This window comes from Myiozetetes cayanensis, unplaced genomic scaffold (assembly GCF_022539395.1).
Source record: "Myiozetetes cayanensis isolate MyiCay16 unplaced genomic scaffold, myiCay2020 scf9, whole genome shotgun sequence".
Lineage (NCBI taxonomy): Eukaryota > Metazoa > Chordata > Aves > Passeriformes > Tyrannidae > Myiozetetes > Myiozetetes cayanensis.
The window spans coordinates 13,431,400-13,454,335 of record NW_026088185.1 but is presented as its reverse complement, the minus strand read 5'-3'; the positions used below and the strand labels follow the sequence as shown (position 1 = coordinate 13,454,335).

General features: G+C 40.7%; 1 protein-coding gene across 10 annotated transcripts in view; it reads left to right on the top strand.

The window, feature by feature from the left end:
- Window positions 1–4,063: 4,063 nt before the first annotated feature.
- The window catches only part of ABI2 (abl interactor 2), a 68,833-nt gene continuing 49,960 nt past the window's right edge, over window positions 4,064–22,936 (top strand). For all 10 annotated transcript variants that reach the window (XM_050340109.1, XM_050340108.1, XM_050340105.1 and 7 more), the window contains exon 1: window positions 4,064–4,229. In XM_050340109.1, coding sequence (XP_050196066.1) covers window positions 4,113–4,229 — 117 coding nt within the window. In that variant the 5' untranslated portion in view covers window positions 4,064–4,112. The remainder of the gene's footprint in view (window positions 4,230–22,936) is intronic.

Here is a 22,936-nt window from a genome sequence, read left to right as displayed (position 1 = left end):
AGTCTGGTTTACAGTGAACGCTGGAGGTTGAGTGTCTGAGATGCCTCTGGATCCTGACACCATTTGTTGCGGCATTGGACAGATGCATCCTGTGCTGGGAGGCCACCCCTGGCATTCTGGAACAGCTGTGGGAGTTAAATAAACTTCTGTTTGCTTCAGGTGCTTTGGATCATGAGACTGGCAAAGGCTGGCCATCCAGGCAGAGGCAGATCCAGACACTGTGAAGTGAGCATGAAGGCATGACTGTGTCTTTGTTGAGGCACTGAAGGTACATACTTCAGTTACAGACTATTTTCTTCACTCACCCTATTTTCATTCCTTCTCTCCACTGAATGTTACCTTCAGCTAAAGGGCATGGGCCTATATATATGGTCAGTACATATGACCAGAACTTTTGGTGTCAGAGTCCTTTGTCCTTTATCCAGCAGCAAATCTGCTCAGCTCCATGTGATGCAGCACAGAGATTTTTTTGCTTTTGTTTCTAGTGTTTACAACATGGGGGGAAAAAGTTAAAGGAAAAGTGCTCATAAAACTAGAGCAGAGTTATATAAACAACTGAGAACCTGCAGGAGGATCTGTCTGAGATCTGACCTGGTCATTTGTTTAAAGAGGATGTTTACTCGCACCACCCATTGTGGTGACTGTGCTGTCCAGTTCTCCATAGAGGAAAGTAAATGGAGGAGGTTTTTGACTGTGATTTCTTACTGTGCTGCAAAAAATAGGTGGCCTTTGAACTACCCCATTATTACTTTTCTCTAATAAAGAACTGGTGATTCAAACTGTATCTGTGGGACACCCACGCAGAGCGCCCAGCTGGAAGATTGCACATGACCAAAGGGTCAGTTCATCTGTGCAAGCTGTTGTGAGGAGGGAACTCCCTTGGGTGAAGGGCAGAGGTAAAAACCTAATGCATGAAAGAGAACTTGGAAGAATAGTGGTCTCACTGTGCTTTTGGATCTTGACCTCCAATATAAACTCTCTAGACTGCTTGCCTTTCTATTTTCTAGTGACTGAATGGCACCTTTAGGTGGAAAATACGTTTTCTTCTCCATCTTGAAGATATTGATCTAAGGGAAAATCTTGCACAAAAGGATTGGGAAACAGTTAGAAAAGTTAAAGTGTGTAATAAATTAGGGCTGAGAGAATATAAAAAAAGAATTTAGCACATCACTTGACAGATAGGAAGTCATTTATGTAAATTTAGGGAAGTGGTGGTTGGATTCAATTGGTCTAATTTAAACACTCTTTCTAATTATTTTTGGTATGTATACAGAGGATTATATGATGGTCATTATTCTGACAGAAGGGTTCTTCATATTTAAATTTAAATCCATAAATTATTACCCTATTAAAATGTAAACATGCTGTGATAACAAGCACCTGATTATGCAGACAGGTTAGTCCAGCTACTCTGGTGAACAGCTGTGTGCATGTATTTCAGATAATGCTTTTTTTTACACCCTAAAAACCACAAGCAAGCCACTGAGAGGTCAAGAGATGCCTGACCCACAGGTGGGAGCTGCCTGTAAGGAGGTTTGCTGGCACTGAGTGCAGATCTGAGAGCAGATGGGCTCTCACACGTTTCCACTGAAAGGAGGCCCTGGTGGCACCCAAAAGTACAGAGGGAAGATGACACAATTAACAAAATTAACAATTCCCCCTCCCTACAGTCTGGTGCTGCTAATCCCAAGTTAAAACTCCTAACAGCATCTTTGGAGAACCTTCCTCTTTACATCTCGACAGTTTTCTCCTTTTTGCCAAGGGAAAGATCATGAAGGTTTACTGGGAAGCTGCCAAATGACAGCTTGACTTCACACCTGAGAAGCAAATGAATGAAGAGAGAAGGAAAACCTCAGCCTGGCTCCAGCCTGGCACAAACACAAAGAGTCCTGGGAGTGTGGGCATGAGCAACCCCTGGAGCTGCTGCAGCAGCAGATGCGGCATGAGCAGAGTCCAAGCTGAAGCTACTGTGGAGGAGGGAGCATGGGGCCCATTACCAAACTGCAGAAGAGTTATCATCATCTGCAGACCTGAGGGTGAGGTGGAGACCTGGCCATGGATGATTCTTGGAGGTGTGGGACAAGGCTTAGAGCTCCACACTGTACAGCAGCCCTTCCTGAGTTGATTTGGCTTTCCTTCCCAGAGCCATTGCAGCAAAGGCTCAGATCAGCTTTCTCAAAAGGTGCATTAACAATCATCAGGGGAGCTGACAACCATGATTTATTCTTTAACTATCCCAAAACTGTATTTTTGGATGTATAACTCATGGTTTATAAACCCTGGGGGTAAAGGGCACCAAGAACTTCATGACACTCACTTCTTAAACCTTGTGGTTTTATGGCAGAGAGTGCCAGACCCTGTTGAGGGGAGCTGCCGGTGGCCTGACTCCATCCTGGCACAGGTCAGCACTGGTGTGGGTGCTCATGTGCAGTCAGCCCTCTCCTCCACATACACGTCATGGTAGGAGATCTCTGGCAAGGTGTTCCAGGATTCTTAAGCCTTTCTGTGAAGTTAAGACTACTGCAGCTGTAAAATATGAATTGCTCTTGGCTCTTTAACTGCCTGTAGAAAAGTAAAGTAGTTGAAGTTTTGAATTTTAGTCCGCATTTTAAAATGGGAGAAAAATGCTTTGCATATGAATTTTTTTTTTCAGCAATATGATGAGCATTGTGCCTGACTCATCCTTCATATGGGTGAACTAAGCAAGCTAAAAGAAATACCCCTCAGGGCAGGGATTTCTATCTTCATTTTTCTTTTAAGGGAAGAAACTTCCAAGGACTGGCCCCAAAGACTACTAACTAGTTGTTGCCTGACCCCACCAGGTGTTTGCAATCTGCAATTCTAAAGTCAGCGGGAGACCAGGCATATCTAGCTGGATGCCTTTGCAACAGCTCTCAGGGCAAGAGAACAACTATTCCTGTGATACCAGGCCGATGCACAGGTCCTGCAGTGCTGGATCTCCTCTGGTTGACTACCACAGAAGTGTCTGTAACATGAAGGCTGTGAAAGCATCCGGCTGTTGTGTCACTGTGCTAAGGGCCAGCATAGAACCCAGGGCTGCAGTACAGAGGCAGCCAGAGCTTTGTGGAGCCTCGTGGGAACATGAGGTGAGTAATCACAGCTGCAATTCATTTCAAAGAGCCAAGTGAGCTCCCTGGAGGAAGCTGGGACAGTTCTGCTGAGAGGGCGGTTCTTTGGGGGTGGGGAAAAGGCTACTCTTCTGTTCAGGTGGAAGAATTGAGTGGGAAAGCCTTGCACGTTCCTCGAGGGTGGGCATTTTCATCACAACTGTAGACTGACTTCCCTGGGATCTAAAGTAAGTCAGTATTAAAGCCAGGAACTGACCAAACAGACCTCGCAGCTCACGGTTTCAGTGCTGTGCTGCAACCACGAGGCTGTCCTTGCTCTGTTTCTGCTGACCCTTCACTATGTGCTTTTCTCTGTTAGAGCTGGAAAGCAGCTTGGCAGCTGAGAGTTTACCTTTCCTCGCACCCCGTACAGCCGCAGCTTGTCACACAGGACCCACGCAAAAGACACATTTTGTCCTTGCCCTGATCGGACGGGCCGAGCAGCAGCTGCACAGAGGCGCGGGGGTCTGACTGCCCCCGCCGTGGTACCCAAAGCTGCCGGGGTACCAGCAGAGACGGCGGCAGCGACCTGCCCTTGGGGAAATCAAAGCAAAATTACTGTAAAACAGCCAAGGCTCCCTAAAAAGAAAAGATGCGTAACTATTTATTGTGACTCGTGGCACGGCTGCGGTGCGGTGGCCGGAGCAGCTCGGGTGCCCGAGGGGCACGGACAGCGCCGGGACCGCGGCCCCGCCACCCCCTCCCTCAGGGCCCGGCCCCGCCTCCGCCCCCGCGCGCCGCCGGGGCGGAAGTGGGCGCGCGCGGGGGGCCGCGCGGGGCGGCGCATGCGCGGGAGGCGCTGTGCGGCCGCGCCCCGCCCCCGCCGCGGTGGGGTCTGGCGCGCGCTCCGTGCGCGCGGCGCGAGGCCCGGCCCGGGCGGCGGGGGCAGCGCGCGGGGCGGGAGCGGCGCGCGGCGGGGAGAGGGCGGGGGGCGGGCGGACAGACCGACCGACGGACAGACCGACCGTGTGAGAGGATGTGAAGATGGCGGAGCTACAGATGCTGCTGGAGGAGGAGATCCCGGGGGGGCGCCGGGCCCTGTTCGACAGCTACACGAACCTGGAGCGGGTGGCCGAGTACTGCGAGACCAACTACATCCAGGTGCGCGCGGGCCCGCGCCGGCCGGGGCAGGGGCGCGTGCGCCCCCGGTCCCTCAGGAGCCCCCCGCGTGCCCGGCCCCGCGGGGCGGCAGCGCCGGCTGCTGCAGCCTGGGCAGGGGAGGAAGGCTGGGTCACCTCCGGCGAGAGCTGCCCCGGCGTGACGAGGCGTTTGAATGTGTGATCGAGTCCTAAATTGAATTCTTTCCACTTTTTTTGGGAGTGAATGTTTATTCCAGGTTGTGTCTCGGTCGCTCCTTTTCGTTCCCCTTCCCATGTTCCACTCTCCTTTGCTGCTGGCGCTGAGGTGATGAACCGAGGGATAGCTGACTCCTGCAAATACGGTTAATTTAGGGCACAATGACATATGTTTTAATAGGGATGTGCCTGTCAGTTCTCATTTCCCTTCCCGAGCAGGGCTGTGGAATTCCATGGGAAGGGCAGCTACCAAGCGGTAGGTGCAGGATGAAAGCGTGATGTAGTAAGAGATGGTAGAGAATTAGGGAGAAAGAGATTAAGTACAAGTTCCTACCGCAGTGTGTGTTTTTTGCGGTGGCTGCTCTGAAACCAGGTTGGTGTTAGGACTTCGCTTTTTTCCTTTCTCTTTTTAGTGGAAAGAAAAGCAAAATACTGACAATTTACTTTGGTAGTGGTGGTAGGGCCAGATAAAAGAGTTTGCCTTCAAACAAACACAAAAAGACACCTTAAGATGGGTCTGAGTGTGCAGGAGAGAAAGGCAGAGGGGGCGATGTGGATTTGTGGTGTCAATGTTGAGAGAATTACGGAGGGTCCCGGTATTATTTTTGCATTCAGTACTCGAAGTGAAGAGTTCTTATGTGTTTCCACAGGGCAGCGAGATGAGATCTGTGGTGAGACTATTCTGTCAGTGAAAATGGGAGAGACTGTTTAACCAGTGGCAGAGAATACTTAAAATGTCCCTATAAAAAAAGCTCTCACTGTTTCTTTTGAATTGCTGAATGACCAGCTGTCCTTTAGAGAGAAGACTGCACATTTTGGGTCATTTACAAAACATGTCAATTACAGTGAAATTGTATAGATGTATTTTATTATGTAATAATTTTCCCTGTGTTGAATTAGTGTGTCTTAGGTTTTTTAAGAGACATATGTTGAAATATTTCCTTACAGTTATTAACTGACATACACGTGTTTAAATTTATGCTTTTTTTAAAACTGTGAAACTGATTTTTCTGGAATAATGGAGAGGGGTATTGGGAGGCAGAACCGGAGAGGAAGAAGGGCATGTAGTTTGGGGTTGTTTTTTTTCTTTTGACCTTTTTTGTGTTCTTTGTATAAACCAAAGTTCAAAATCTCTATTGAACGGCTCCATTTTTAATGTTTTAATGAAACTGCAGAAGAGGACTCCATGCTGTTTTGTACAAATAGAGAATGAAAAAAGATGGTTATTGCCCCAGACAGCACACAGTCCATAAGGACAGTCTGAAATGATAGGAGACAGATGCAGACAGATGGTGAATGAAGGAAAAGAATGAGGCACTCTTGGTCAGCCTGGTGGATTCTGACCACCACACAGCAATATCTAGACTGTTGGCAATTTATCCAAGGATCATGACAACACAGAGCTTTAAGGGGGAGGTGAGACTTAAGGAATGAAATTTTGTTGTGAGCATTGACTGTGAGATGCTGTGTGGGTCACAGCATGAACATGTTTAAATTTTTAAACAAGTGGAGAATGGGGGACATAGCCAGGCGATAAGCTCTGCCCTTTGGAGTTCTCTGAGACATCATAGAGTGGGTTTATTGTAGAGAAGAGGTCCAGTGTGAGGGGATTCTGGATTTAATGATGTGAGTGTCCTAGTAACAAATCTGTCAGGGAGCCCACCCCACCTTCATGGTGCCAGAGCTATGTAAACTGCTGCACCATAACTGCATACAAAGCTGAAATTTTCTTCTCTATAGCAGGAGAATAGATGAGTGGATATAAGTGTTGGTTAGTTAGATACTTGTGAGTGATTTTGCTTCTAATAACATTTATTATGCTGAAGTAAATATGTCCTATGAAGTCCAAATTATGTCTTGAATTTTGTGGTGAAGATGGGTTTGTGACTGCTCTGAAATGCGTGGAAGAATAATTGTCCAGAATGTCAGGTAGTGAAGACAAACTAATTCTGCTGTAGTCCTGTAGTGTTTCGTTGTTGACAGAAGATTTGGTTGTGGATATTTTTGAGGTCTCCTAGGGGAGGCTCCGGACGTGACTGAGAGCTGGACTTGATCGGCGGGATAGCAGGCACTGTGGCAGTGGGGACGTTGAAGGCCTGTATTTGTCAGTAGACAAGCCACTGCCTTTCTGTGCCATTTGCTGCTTTGTGGTTTTATTGTCAAGTACAAAAACTGTTGCAAAAGTCATTGGAGGCATAGTAACAGAGAATTTGAAGTTTAGTGCTAAGGTGAATATGTTTTTTCTCTTTCCTCCACCCAGCAACGTCATTGCAGCTTCAAAATAATGGAACACGTAATCTCGTACATATGGAAATTGGTAGTTCATAGTAATACAGTTGTGGCAATTGCGACTCATTTGAGTTCTGCTTATGAACTAAAAAAATCTGTTCTTAAAAATTTTGTCAGTGTTTATCCAAATTATGATTGATACTTAGCTCAGTTACTTTAGCAACAGGGAATGTCACATAAATTGTTATGCTTCCCTTGAGCCTGTGATAGAGTAGTATATCAGAACACATCAGCTGAAAATTTTATGGAAATATATAGACCTGCAGCAATGAAAGACAAAAGGCTCCCATTTGGGAAAAATAAGGGGGTTTTGTTTATTTTTCTTCACCTTTGATTGTTTGTTTTAAAATTTCCTACTGGTCAAGTCAGTCTCCCAGCCCTCCAGCCAATCAGTTGCCTGGTAAGGTGATGTGTTTTTCCAGAGACTACTCAGTTAAATAAGAAAGTAAATCAATAGAAGAAAAAAATAAAGTATAATGTCAGCTTACATATTACAGCAATTAATTTAATTTTTTTCTGTTATTGTGGTGATAAAAATAATTCACTTTGAAGCATAAATTCATTAATTGCTCACTTTCATCTGTGTGTCTGTGTGTCTCTTGCTGAGAAGGTCTTACTTCTAATAACTTATTTTTGTGTCATATTGCTTCTTAGAGAGAAAGAGAAGATACATATTTTTATTTAGGAGAATGTTTGTGTGGTATCTGACACAGTCAATCACAGGTTAAAGTTTATACTGTCTATTCAGTGCTTTAAGTACTGATACTGTGTCCTCTGTTACCGAGTTCAGTCTCAGTGTAAACTGTGCAACAAAGTAATTCTATAGAATATGATTATCTGATGTACTTAATATTTGCAGTCTACATTGATTTATGTAGGCTTTCATGGAGAACAGAGAATAGTGTGCTGTGTTTACAAAATTTTCGTATTCCTGCTTCATTTTTGTTCAGGGGTATTGTAAAGAAAATTTCTACTTATGATAGTGTAAGTAACAAGACCATGCAATTATGTGATTTGCACATTTTGTTACTGCTATACTAACATAAATTCCAACACTCTTGGCCTGTTCAGTTCCTTTGAGCTTGTCCTCTATAAATCTATTCTGGAATAATCTTTTGTTTGTTTCTCATTATCATCGCTCTTTTAAAAAATGAGCTTTTCATTTTGTGCATTGCATGGAGCTTTCTAGAGTAACTGAATGCTTGTGTCTGTAACTCTTTTTCATGTTGAAAGAGTCAGAAAAATATTACCAGATGGAGGTATTTCAGCCAGTAAGCATCTAGCAAGATCAAATTTGAGGTGTGGGGAGGTCCCACCACCACAGTTAGCATGCAGAACTGAGTGAAAAGCCAAGCCTCTGTGCCCTGCTCAGCTTTCAGAAGGAACGTAGCAATTTTGTGTGCTGTGGTGTCCAGATTCTTCTAAAAGGGTCTGTATTTCTTACTTTTTCAAGATTATTATGCTTTACTTGTCAGCTCTAGAGACTGAAAAGGAAGAGGGAGCTTCTAATTTTCCTCTCTTCGTAGTCTTCAAGTTGTCTTGACTGTATTTCATTTTATATAAAGAAAACACTCTTCTGTGAGGGGAAGGATAGGAAGGTGATTTTTGTTCCTGTTTTTAATAATAAGAATAACACATCCTACTGATTACTAGAAATTACCTGCTTTCATTCCTGCAGATAGCTTATTTAAATAGATACATAAAGGTGAAAACTACTCGTTTCTCAGTAATTTGACTACAGTCCATAGATCAATGAGTTTCATGGTTGTTTTTCCACATACTTCTTCATTTTACTTAGATCTTATAAGCAAAACCAAATAGCTGTAGATTTGGAAGCATCTTCCAGTAGGTTGAACAAGAGAATAAGGCATCTATGAGCGTACTAGTTTTAAATTACAAGAATGGTGATCTTTTACAAATGGCAACTTAATGGTTGCAGATTTAGTAATGGGAAATTTCTCTGGAGTTGCTTGTAATGACTGGTACCAGTATGTAACATGGGTTAGTATACAGGGCATTGCAGGTATTATGGTTTATAAAGAAGTTTAAGAATGATCTCTGTTCTCTTTACTGAGGATATGCATCACCTTAACAAAGGCAACTGAGTTAGATTTGTAAAATTTATTTAATTACCGGAAGTTTGAGTATTGGAGGAAAGTTGGTTTTACCTTTTCTGTTCCTTAAACTTGTTTATTTTATAGTCCAGCTTTGGTGAAGGAGTGATTAATTTTAGCAGTGATGGAACACTTGTTCTGCAGGCATGAAAGTGGATATTGATTAACTCCAGTGAATATTAGTCCAGAAGTTCAGGAAAATGCTGACAAGATGAAACTCTTTAAAAAACCTAAGAATCCAGTAAAACAGCAGTAATGAATGCATGGACAATATGCTATAGTATCTTACTCCTAAGTGCCAGGAATTAATACATGGATGTGTCTAGTCCATCAGGCTATGGTAGGACTTCATAAAACCCACATGGTTTTAAATTTGAAATAGTATGCAGTAGTGGGTTAACCTTGACTGTCAGATTACCCAGCAAGCTGTTCTCTCACTCTCAGTCCTCATCAAAACAACAGGAGAAAGTAAGAGGAAAAAAAGCTCATGGGTTGAGATAAGGACAGGGAGGTCACTCGTGAATTACTGTCATGGGCAAACCAGACAGTTGGGATTAATTTATTTCACTGCCAATTAGAAAGTAAAAAGCAGGACACTGAGAAACAAAACTAAAACCACCTTCCACCAGCCCTCCCCTCTTCCCAGGTTCAACTTCACTCCTTCATTTCTAACTTGTCTACCTCCTCCTGGGTGGTGAAGGGAGATGGGGAATGGGGGATACTGTAGTTCACAACACTTTATCTCTGCTGCTCTTTCTTCCTTACAGTCTTCCCCCTGCTCCAATGTGAGGTCCCTCCCACGGGATACAGTCCTTCAAGTGCTCCAAAGCAGGGCCTTCCTGTGGGCTGCAGTTTTTTAAGAACCACCCCAGCATGGATTCTTCCCAACAGGGTACAGTCCTGCAGGAACAGAGTGCTCCAGCATGGGTCCCCACAGGCCAAAAACCTGCTCCTGCATGGACTTCTCTCCATAGACCACAGGTTGTTCCAGAAGCTTGCTCTGATGTGGGCTGTGCATAGGCTGCAGCTTCTTTCAGAGCAAATCCATCTGCCCTGGCATGGGCTGCAGGTGGATCTCTGCACCTCTGTGGTGCTCCTTGGGCTGCAGGAGGGGCAGCTTGTGTCACCATAGTCTTCTCCATGGGCTGCAGGGGAGTCCAGTGCGTGGAAACACCTCCCCCCTCCTCCTTCTCTGACCTTGGTGTGTGCTAGGGTTATTTCTCACATTTTTCTCACTCTTCCCTCACAGCTGCTTCACAGTGTTTTTTACTGTTTCTTAAATGTATTACCATGGAGGCGCCACCAGGGTCGCTGACTGCCTCAGCTTTGCCAGCAATGGGTCTGTTTTGGAGCAGGCTTTGAGCTGACTGTCTGACATGGGGGCAGCTCCTGATCTCACCTCGCAGAGGCTACTGCAGCCACCCTGCTACCAAAACCTTGCCTTGTAAACTCAGAACATGTGCCTGAGGGGGTATTACTTTAGTACACTCAGTTGGGGTTAATGTTCACTTGTGTTTGTCCTCATCACTAAATTCCAAAAATTAAGAGGAGACTCAGCTTAGGGATTCCTAAGACTGTTTGCAACCACTGTTCTTTTGATTTCAATAAGTGATGTGTTCTGCAGATTTGAAGTAGCTGGCTAAGTTAAGTGAAAGTCTTACTGCTCTCTGCAGTGTCTCACCTCTGCAGGTTCTGCCTGCAAGTGTTTTCACAGACCTCTTTTCTCCACTAAGTTAGAAGGGGGAAGTAATTGGATGGTGGACTCTGGTGCTGCTGTAAGGAACCAGTAATAATACTAATGATAATTTTTGGTTCTTTTCTTCCTTCTGTTTTATTTATTGTATCTCCAGGTGTCTAAGCTTTAAGGACACTGTTGCTTGAAGGAGATAGATAGTCTCCCATGCATTATCAGGGTATATAATAAGAAAAATATTCTGAAGTGACACCAAGTTTGTTTTCAATATTTTTTACAAAATTTGAAAAAAGTAGTTAAAGCATGTTGATTTTATGTCTTTGATCTAATTTTCTGATGTTAAATTCTGTGGTAGTAGTTCAGTCACAATATATGCCTGTTGGAGTTGTAACTATATTAAAATGATTGCATAAATTGTTATTGCGTGTCTCTACTCTCAAGGTTCATGGTGATTTGTTGTTAAGTTTGGTAAGTTTAGTGAGGATAATCTTGATATAGAACCTGTTTCCTTTTAAGTGAGTCAGTGGTGCTGGCAAAGTTGGTGAAGGATTTATCACTCAACCCATCTACTTTGCCTTTTAATTAACTTCATTGTGTTTTGCCAGGAAAGCTAATTTAATGCATTCAAATGGTGCCACAAGTTCAACCTGGAGTTCAGGAAGGGCAGGATTGACTCTTTAATGAGTGGATAGGGAAAAAGCATGAGCCATTTTATTAGTGGGAGTTGCTGATGGTAATACTGTATGTTTAGGTATGAAAATAAAATTTGTAAGTATGCAAGTATTGCTAATATAAAGTAAATGTTGAAACACTAAATGTTAGTTGTAAGTGGCATTCTAGTTGTTCTCTTCTCTAGTTAATTTTCAGATTGTAGTTATTGAATTGTATTGATTCAAGAATGTAATGCAGAGTAGCAAGCTTCTGCATCCTACAGTTAATCAGCTCTCTAAAATTTATTTTCCTTTGCTTATGGTTTACTTGCATTTACAGTCATTAATCTTTGTGGCTTAGTGCTGTAGGTTTTAAGGCAGGAAGTGGTGCCCTGCCGTGGTGCCCCTTGTAAAGAAAGAGCTTCTCCAGTCAGGGCTTTAAGCAAGTGAAATCTTACTGTGCTGTATTCTGCAGACTACTTTCTTGACGAAAACATTGATTTAAGTATCATGTTTGCAGCAGATTTTCAGTAGAGTCTATGTCTAGAGTCTACTGGCCCTTTTTAAAAAAATTTCCTTTCCAAATACTGTGTTTTCACATTTAATTACACACCTGAAATTGACTTCTTGCTTAGTAATCTAAGTCTGTAAAATTTGTTGGGTATCCGTACCTGGAATTTTAGTCATTGGGCTACTTTATGAAGCCAAACTCCATGTCAGTAGATGAAGCATGTAGTCACAGTACTCTGAATTTAGGAACATTTCCTCTTCTCAGGGTTCTCGCAGGTTAGGTTGGCAATTCTTTCTTTAAGTGAATGAACTAATATGTTCTTGCAAATGAGTTGTGCATGTTTCAGTGAGAAACCTGAATTTTCTGTTTCCTAGGTGCAGTGAATAAGTTGTTCTGTCAAATTTATAGTGGTGTGCTGTGAAGTATAGATTCTGTACATGCTATTCCATTTTCCTGTAGCTTATTTCCCAGTAGATATCATTGTAATATCTATTCTTATGTTGTGAATTTATTGCTATAATATATATGAACTCTGTATAAATTTTTGAGGATAACATCAGGGTCTTTTATCTATTGTTTGAGCTGGCTGCTGTTTTGTAAAAGGTAATTTGTACTATAGATACCAGGTTTTTAAAACTAAACTCATAGAAGATAAGATGATGGCCATTAAATTGCTCTTCCCACTGATACTATTAACAGATTTTAGGAAAGCCTGAAATTCTTTTGTTCCAAGATGCTCATTGTAACCAGCGTGCCATTGTTACCAAAAGTATTTTAATTCTGTTTGGTTTTCAAATGGTCTAGTGTTGAAGAGCTGAGATTGAATGGGCTGCCTGCTGAACCATCCTGAAGAAAGCTGCCTTTTTTAGATTTGAAAACTTGCATTTAAAGTTGCTAAGTGTGTAAATTCTTCATGCTACCCACTTAGAAAGCTTTGGAATGTAAGGTGGTTAGAAATTAAAGCAGTACCTCTCAAAAGCTGCATGTGTTAGGCTTTGTTGCTGTTCAGGGACAAGATTGCTGAGCCGATATAGGATGTTTCTGCTTTGAGTTCTAAAATGTATCCCTGGGTCGGGCTCTCTTCTGATCATTCATGAGCTCATTCAGTTACCTACACCCGCAGCAGACTAACTAGGACAAGAGCAGCATCACTGCTTTGCTTAGGGTTGGCGGGAGTGTGAAGTGAGGGAGGAGGGAATGAAGTAGGGAAGCAGTAGGAGCATCCCTGCTGAGAGCAGTGAACTCTGATTGACAATTTTAAGGTAAGTGAGAAGTTCATCAAGGTAACAGGTGTCAAACGTGGTTATTTCGAGGTTTTGTGCAGCAGCAGTGCTGCTCTTTGTGCCTGAAGGTCAGTAGTGACAATGTCAGGTGTGTCTGTGCCCTCCCAGTGAAAACGGTGAGCAGTAGGGGCTGACACTTGTTAAACATGAAGGGTCATGACTGATAACCTCTAGGTAATACATGACTTTTAAAGCACAATTAGTGCTCGACTGTCTCGTAAAACAATCAAAGTCTGGTTTTGATGCTGCTGGTTTTGCCAGACAGGAATATACAAACACAGCTGAAATAATATTCTTGAGTCTGATCTCTTTTCATACAGAAAATTTTAGTCCGTCTAACAGACAAGACATGAAAAGACATTTATTAGTGAGTAGTCTAGTATGAATTCAAAGCACACTAATTTGTCTTGATTTGCTTTAATAATAATCAGTAAATATTATGTGTTCACTGAATATACAGTGTAAATTCTCAGTTATTTTCCAAGTGTGTCCTTTTAAACTTAACTTTGAGCAGCAGTTGGGTGTTGCAACATTTGTAATTCACTCTAATTTTTAAACTCAGTGGCAACTTTGTATAGCTTGTCTATAGCTTTATATGAGGCAGAGTGTTTGCTGCCGAGTGCAGCATTTTTTGTCTACCTACTTTTTATTGAGCAAAAAACAGAGGTCTGCTACCACTTATGGGGAACATAAAAGCGTTAAATATCCCAAATTAAATTACTACCTTGAATCAGTTAGCATATATTTTTCTATTGGGGGGACAAACAAAAAATATTTAGCCAAAAGGAGAAAAAGATCGTCTTATTTAATAGAATACTAAAAATATCCTGCCATTATGGAAAGCTCACAGTAATTTTCACTATAAATATATCAAAAAGGAGAAATAGTAAAAGCAAAAGCCAATCTCTTATCCCCTTCACCACTAACAGCAAAAGAGGCGGCTGAGGTGGATGACAGGCTTCAGAGAGACTGAAGAATGCCTATGTGAGCAGAAGCTCCAAAGAGGGACAAATTGAATTATAAGATTATGCAAATAATGTCGTGAAAAGTGTGAACTATATACACTGGTTTGCCACTTTTCTGGGTAAAGCACAGGGATACTAAATTTAGTTTGAGTGGTAATGCTACTTAACATAATCTATGGAATTATTGCTATGAGCTAAGGCTCAGGATTTAACGGTATTCTAAAAAGGCTAGACATTTAAAATAAATAATGAGAATATAAGCAGTTTTATCTTTTTCTTTCATATGTTTTTGCCTTGCATTTATCCCATGGTGGAGTTCTGTGTCTGTTATATGTAGTGTTTTGTATTGTCCACTGTAATTAATTTCACTGGATTATTGGGGACATTGCTTCTATTTAATACTGTATTTTCTGTATCCTGAGTAACATAGATCCTGTCTCCTTTGAAATGCTTTCTGCACAAATTGGTGTTGGTTTGGCCGTCCAAGGAGAGGGAATTAAATGTCAAGTTACTCATGTCAATTAAGTAAGATCTAGATAAATTTCATTTGTGGAAAAGAGGGCTAAAGATTTTTATATGATGGAGTATAGATGTGAGTGCTGAAAGGGTGTTAGTGAAATTAATGGGATTTTTCCACCATGACTAATAACTAGAGAACTGGGAATGAATGGAGTTTTAGAGAAGCATAAAACTGTGACATTACATTTATTTATTATTTATAATAAAGCAGCATGCAATGTTTGCTGATACACTTCTCAGTTTCCTCACTTTATTCACCTGTTAGTGATCTCAGAAATTACCTTCTAAGATTTAGGCTTAGTTGTGTTCGTGTCCTTAGGGATGTGATGCCCATGAAGTGACTTTGTCCCTGAAGGAGCAGGATGACTGAGCATGCAGAAGCTCTGGATCACAGTAGTGTGTAGTCAGCCTGAACTAGTGAGGGTGTTGGTTTTGCAGCCTTTTTTATCAAGTTCTGAGTCCATTGGCATAAGAGCAGTCCTTTCCTGAAAGAAAGAGGAAATTATTTCTGACTATATGTACATCTATATAATTAATCAGTTTGGATAATAGAAGGTAGAAAGTTAACAATAGCTTCTGAATTGCTATTATAGTTGTCTGGTGGTGATGATAATTAATTTAAATCATCTCCAAATTGAGAACACTTCTGTAATCACTTGATGGGATGAGTTAATAGAGTTACTGTAAATCATTACCATTTTATGATCTGCTTAAAATTTCAATCTTATATTTCCTAAATATGTATGCGGTCTTTACACTTATTATAGTCAATAACTAAGTATGTAATACAAATGCAATAGGGCAAATTCACTTTTGATGATTGGGGCAAGAGGGAGGGGTAAGCATTTAATTTTTGGTTTTCTTCTTGTTTGTATACTCATCTGTACACCAAATGCACATCCTTGGAAACAGAACTGTTCGCTGTGATGAGCCTGATACAAATGTTTGTAGCGTATTTAGACCCCTCCTTTAGGTAAAGTTTATAAATTGTATACATTATGCAGGACTGGCTCTTATGAATTGTCTATTTGATCAACAGATAGATAATTAATGCAGATTTATAATTTATTTAACCATTTATACAGATATAAAAGATGATTTTTTTCATTACTTCATCAAGTGGGAAATACAGTGCCAAAAATCCTCTCGTACTGAAAAGTAGTATAAAGAAAAGGGATGTTGGCCGTGTTTTCTTATGATGAACAAAGGTTAATATTTTCCTTGTGTTTCACCTTTCATGAAATTTTCTTGTGGTTTTTTTTCAGTTGTATCTTGTGTTAAGGACCCAGAGAAGAATGAGAGATTTATTTGCCACATGCTCAGTTTTTTAATATTCAATGTGTAATTTCAAATCAGATTTTCAGTGTGACATGATATCTTAAAAATTAAAAACATACTTAAGGAAATTATTTCTAAATTAATTATATAAAAAAACCCCACCAAGCCAAGCAACATTTTCTTCCATTTTCTGTCCACCCTTGAGGTTGTATAATGATTCAGGCAGCAGCAGGAGTTTCTGTGGACCTGTCTTTTTCCATAAGCATTGTGATGTGTTTTATCATTTGAGGAAGAAAGCTGTTCTAGAGATAAAGCCCCAGTTTTAGATCTGAAGTTTGGTTTGGGGGTCTACTGCAGAATAACTTTATGAGCATGACTTCAATTCCTCCTTTTCATAAAGGAGCCCAAAAATGCCTTTTTCTTTTCTTTTTTTTTTTCTCCCTCTTCTAATGGAGAGAAATGATAGACTTACTGTGGTGAACTGATTTGACCTTAGTTTTCAGGCCTCTTGGCATTACTCCATAGGAAATGCTACACTCAGTGGAACTCCAAGGGCAGCTCTGAAAGGCCAAAATTCTGAAAATTATTTTTGCCACTTAGCTTATATTGGAGATGGAGATGTTAAGCTGAGGGGATTGAAATGCAAGGATTATTCAGGTTTTTTTGTTTGGATATATTGTGTTAGTTTGTCAAAGTGCGGGTTTTTTTTGTGTGCTCTGAACAGATAGGTGCCTCTGCACAAACCAAATCACTGCTTGACCTTCTTATACCTAATTCTGTTGGTTTTAAGTAACACAGCTCTTCTGTAATGTCATTGCTAGATCTCATACTTCAAAAATCAGGGTAAGTACTGCTTTTGTGTACAAACAGTGGAAGGAGTTTATTTTCCAGAACCTTTTGGTCTGGATTCCACATGCTCCTAAGACTGAACACAGACCTTTGAGAACTGCTTGCATGTTCTTCTTCGGCTAAATGTAGGGAGGAAAATAAGTGATATTTCCTGAGTCTTAGGGACACACTGTTGAGTAAAATGATGGGAAGATGGTGAGTGTTATAAAAGAAGCCCATTGTCAGTGTCTAGGAAGGTGGAGGATTAGAGGTCATGCAGCTGGCAGATTATTCTTCTTAAAGGAGAGAACTACTTGTCTGAAAAGCAGCTTGAAAATTCCTGCTTTCTCAGTGCTTCTCTGTCTTAAAACCTCTGTTGTCTATGTTGTGAAACTCTCATGTCTAGGACAGTTTTACTTATTGCCATAAATAGATGGGTAGTGAGGTGGTATTACTTAAACATGTCTTGTCAAGTGAAAAGCTCATTTGTGCAGCACTTTTAATTCATGAAGGTGTAGAGAAACCCTTTTTTTTCTGATGGTGTAGAACTTGCTGAATATCCAGTCATAACAATCTAAGACAACTTGAAAATGAATTCACATTAAAAAAAAGGGCAAGAGAACCTTTTGTGACATAGAAAAACCATTTAGCATTTGAAGTGTTCTTATTTTTGTTACAATTCTCTAATGTTTCTGTTGTTGTGACAACGAAGAGCTCAGAATTGTCAGAACAAGAACATTGAAACTGGGTGAATAAATTGAGATTCTCATTCTGTGTCATAATTATGATGAATGTAAACACAGTCATGGTGATTCTTCATACCCTGTAACACAGCACAGAACTGCTGTGAGAGGAGTCTTGCTCTTTCACAAGTTTGCAGTGTCACTTTCAGTTTTTATCCTATAATCCTTGATTTCTGTGAGTTTGATGTAACACATTATCTAAGCATGACGTGAGTAGCCACTCCCTTGCACTGCAGTGCTTGCAGGTGTGTGTGTGTGTGGCTGCAGGTGTGCTGGTGGGGCAGGTGGGGCAGGCTGCCTTCAGCGCTGGTGGAACATGTGCAGCCCTGCTGATGTGTTTTGTGCCTGAGACCTCTTGACGTTTTGAGAGTTACCAGAATGCATCGAGCTTGTTGCTGCTTGTAGTTGGAGATGATGAAATTTGGCCTAGGTGGGGAACAGCATGATGATTCTGAACTGCAGGGCTACAGTTACTCTTTTCCTGAAATATTTGTCACCTAATTTAGATTGTATAGCAGGAAGGAAGTGTTTTCCCTATTTGAAACAACTGTAGTCTGTATATGACTTTTCTTTGAAAATTGTTTGTAAAAATTGACTTTCAAGACTGTTGCATCTGAAAAAGGAATTTTTTAGGTGAGGATAATAATGGATTGATTTACTTCATGAAAGTTCTGAGCTTAAGTTTTATTGGGCTACTCAGAATGTGGCTGTCGTAGGGGAAAAATAGCAGTACATTTTTAGCTTCTGCCAAGATGTCTGTGACAGATGGTGTCTTGTCTGTCCAATTTGAATTCTTACCATTCTATAAATACTGGAAATACTTATTAAAAATTCTATAAATATGGTAGTTAAAAAAAGAGGTGTTTCCTTGCTTTTAAAAAAGTGCATTCTGGTTGATATAGGACAGACTGAGGGATATTTATAAAGGTCTTGGGCAGAACAGCACCAGTAAGTGCAGAAATCAGTATCTGAACAAATCCAGAAAAGCCTGGTGAATATCTGGTTCACATTAGACAAACAGACACATGAAAAAATATGTGTGTGTTTTGGTGAAATAATATTAAAATAGTCCCCTGCAGGTGCTTTTGTGGTTGAAGAAGTTCTTAAGTGAAAGGTGAGGTCTGGAACATCATTAATGCATGTGCAAAGATGGGCAGCTGTAATTTCAGGACACTGCAGATGCTTTCAGTGGCCTTGTCTGATTCATTCATCTGTCCTTTTCTGGAGCACCATTTCAGCTTTTTTGGTAACCAATTTTTTTCAGGACAGACTTTGTAGAATTTCTTGTGCTGTTGTATCTGGTGCTTATTTTTCATTTTAGAATTGCTTCCAAGTTTACAAAGCCCTGTCTTCTGTTGGATCCCAAGTAACTTGATTGATTCTTTGAAGGTATGCTGATAGAGCTGTGTCCTTGGCTGCTGCTTCTGCAAGGTCCTGCACAGAGACTTGTCTCCTGTATGTTGGCTGAGATATTGCTGAAGGTGTGTTTTTCAAAGAGTCTAAAGATATAATTTAGTGTGTTTTTGCACCAGTTGGCGTTAAGTGTTGTCTTCAGCTGACATTTAAGTGTTAGATCAAAGAACTTTAACTTTTTAGACATAGACACTCTTGTTTGATATTGCATTTATTCTCATGGGGTTAATCATGTTCATTTAAGTTTATTAACCTCCTATCTTTTGATTCAAACAAGGTATTCGGTACATAATCTGCTTTCTTTGTGTGAAAGAGTGAAAACAACCGTGTAGAATTTACAGAGCTTCTGCTGTGGGGTTCAGTTCTGTTATTTTGGCTATCGGGCAATGCCAGTGCTTTGCTTTAAGGCAGCAGTTTGTAAACATTTCACTGTATGAAATTCTGATAATGTTCTGAAGGCATTTTCAGAAAAATACAGTCTCTTCAAGCTCATCTTGATTGCTGTTCTGAACAATGGGCCTTTGTAGTTAAGCAAGAAGACCTTTATTGCTGGCAGTTTGTGTTTCAAGTTCTGGCTTTTTCTTTACCAGACAGAAAACTCTTCATATTGTTAAAGAGAAATTCCAAAATGGCTCAGTGACCTCCAGCACAAATACAGTCTGGGAATGTAAAAATTACTGTATTTGAAGAAAAACTTGCCAAAGTTGGATTTAGTTATCAGGCATACTGGTTTTTATACCTCTGTGTGATACTTGTTAATTCTTAAAAAATAACTTGGTAATTTGAAGAAAGAAGTAGTACTTAAATTGTGTGGAGATGACTGTGTTACAGTTGCAGTGCAGTTAATATGGGAAATTATATGCACATCTTTTTATGCATGTAAAATGACCTTGTGTTGCCTTAAAAGGTTAAGTTACCACTTGCATGGACAGTCTCTTTCTTGGTAAGAAGCATAGCACTTAGTGTGAATATAGGTCATGCTTAGGAAAATGTGTATGTATAATGCAGATCTTGCAGGAAATAATTACAGAAAACTTGATGCTGTGTTGTTAAGTTACATGCTGCAGGTTGAATATAGCAACTTGGCTTGCTGTTCTTGAGCTACATAGCAATTGACAGAAGGTTTTCTTCTAATTTTGAAGTAAATGGACCAAAACTGCTTGTTAAACTGGGAAAAAGAATAACTACTAGTTACAGTGCCTGCAGAAAAGGGTTGTTTTTTCAGCTTATTTTCTGAGATTCTTAAATTGTAGCAGCGTAGCAAAGTTTGAGTCTAGTTAAAATGAAGAGCCTCGTGAACCTTCTGTCTTATGTGTTGACAACTCTGCTACAAACAGGAACGTGAAGGATGAAAAAAACCTTATTTCTAGCAGTCTAGAATTAGACTGGGAATTAGACTGAGACTCCTCTTGAGGACATGACTTTTATATTTTTTAAATGTTCTCTAGTTGCTCAAGGAGTGCAGAACAGAGATCTAGGGTTGTCCAACAGTCTCTGCATAAGAGGCCAGAATCCCAGTCTCTCTTTTCCAATACTGTGTTTTGTTCAGCATTATGGTAACAGGAGCAAAAGGTTGTGAAAATGTTCTTTGCCAGAAAGTGGGCAGATGCTGCTCTCAGGTCATATAGGGAATACATCTCTTGAATGAGAAGGCACTGGTTTTGATTTTCAGATTTCAGAGTGAGCTTCTGCTAGCTTTCTTTCTTTGTTGATCATGATAGTTTGGTTAGTCTTCATCCTGGGTTCAGTAATGGTTGGGTATTACTGAGTGTTACCACCACCTTCAGCAGATGGGTTGTAGAACAGAGGTCAGCTTTCAGCAGGATGAACATAGATATCAAGAACAAATTGACCTGCTGCCTGCTTCTGACCTCTTTTTTGTCAAGCTTTTGCAATGAGGGCAAGGAAAAATGCCAGTGAGTTGTGGACTGTTATGGTTTTTCAGAGTCAGGCAAGAATATGTTAGTGTCCGGTCGTGTAATGGGGTGCAAAGGTGCATTTTAGGTGATAGGACTCTGGCATGTGCGATGGTGTAGCATTGGAGGGGCTGGAGGCTTTGGCCTGTCGATGGTTCTGCATAAGGCAAGGAAAGCTGTCCTGTCGGTTTGTTTAAAAGCAAAAAAGAAAGAGGGAGAGATCGGGCAACTTTTTGTGGAGAAATGCAGGGAAACCCCTTCTGATTTTTCAGTTCTGTGTTGTAGAGCTGATCAACTACCACTGCAGCTCTCCCAGGCTCTGCTAATTTGAGCCTAAATCCCTAGGTTTTGAGATATGCTGCCACCGGTTCTTTTGCCTCCTAGAGGAGTATAGTATATTGCAGCTGAATGTATGAAGGTTCCTTATTTTGATCTCTACTTTTTCATATGAAATTTTTTTTTTCCTCAGATTGTGGGCTTGTATCTGAAGACAGTTTATTCCATTCAATATGTTTGAATTGGCAGCAGCTTTAAAAAGTTAGAATAATTTCAAATTTAGGGTTAACTGATCAATGTGAAGGAATTTCCTAGAAAATGAAGAGTGATTATGCAAATTCCTGCCCCCAGTTAGTTTAAACCCTCTCCTCTGTATACTGTCTTTGAAATGCATACTTCTGTTACCTGATAGCTATGCCTGTTTATTTCTTTAATTTTTTTTTTTTAGCCACAGTTATCAAAGGTAGTTAATTTAAAGTAAAATAACATCTAGTATGGTAAAATTTTGTGGCTTGCTCATGTGAGAAAGTAGAGACGGTGGATGGCAATTGAAAGACTCGTGTTAGTTGGCTTGACAATGTGGGAAGAATTCTGAGGATAAGAGGACTATATTTGTAACGGACACACAGGAAAGGCTTTCCAGCAGCTTGTGTTCCTTGGGCTCCCTTACTCCTTGCAGTGCCCAGGGAAATGGGACTGTGCAGCACAGCTCAGGGTTGCTGTGGTAACTGATGTGGGTGTTATCTCCACACGTGCTTGTGTCTCTTTTGGGAACTATTTGCTGCATAGGGTGTATATACACTCTGGCAATTACATGTGTCATCTGGCTGATTACAGAAGGACATGAGGTTATAAACAGCGATGGTGAGGATATGGCTGTGTGTCCTACTTAGCTTTTCTTGCTATGAGCTTGTGATGTCTGGCAGCGGACACTTGGAAGCAGAATCTGCTTCTGCTGCCACAGATCACTCTGCCTGTGATTGTAAATGGAAACCATTAGTTGACCTCAGTCATTGCTATGGAATGAATTGGGAATTTATAGTGGAAGGAAGAAACTGGCAAAGTTGGAAAATAACTCTGATGTTACATAAACCCCTGTGACTGGATAATATTTTGGGAAGCTGAAATAGACATCCTTTCTTAGAAATGGTAGGTTTTGTCAGATTTAGAGAGATAAAAGTCTGTTCATCGCATATTGGTAAGGAGAAAACAATTTGTGGAAATAGCATTTTTTGTACAGCAGAATGTAATTACTATATGATTGTTGTTTGTTCTTACTTCTGAAAGCCACTTTGCATCTGAAAAGCAATTTTTGCAAATGCTACGACTTGCTTTATTTTTATCAAGTAGCTGCAAAATTAAATTTCAGTTGAATTGAGTTAATCAACAATTTTGACTTGTACACTCAGTGAAACCTCCGCACACTAAAGCATCCTTGGTGAATAAGGAATTGTGGAACAGCAGATACATGAGATAGTAGAGTTAAGCCTGCAAAACGTTGCTGTTTCTGAGGTTCTTAATTCAGTGCATTTGTATTGGCCTAGCCTCTTATGGCCACAAATATGTTGATTTTGTACTGGTATTAAAACCAAAATTGGCCTTGTGTTTGGAACTCTAATGGTGCTGTTGTAGGAATTAGAAAACAATCCACTTCTCTCAGCTGTGTTATTGCAGAAGAGCTCCCAGGGTAAGGTGAAACCTGCATTGTTTAACGGAATGAGAAGGGAGTCTTAAATGCACAAGGGGAATATGAAACAGCAGTAAGAGAAACCTTCTGGAGTAAGAGCTGTCTGCTGTACAGCAGCGATGAGTAACTATTAATATAACTCCATGTTAACTCCATTTTAGATGTAAATGCATTTGGATGCTGGTGTGCTGTTCTTGTGATACATCTTGTGATGTATCACTTCAAACTGTGTTATTGATGTTTTGAAAAAACTTTTTTATAACCTTATCTAGTAGGTTTCTCTGAATGCAGCTTGCCTGTTTTTGCATAAACAGGACTTTGGCTCTACTCTGAAGGAACAGGAACTTG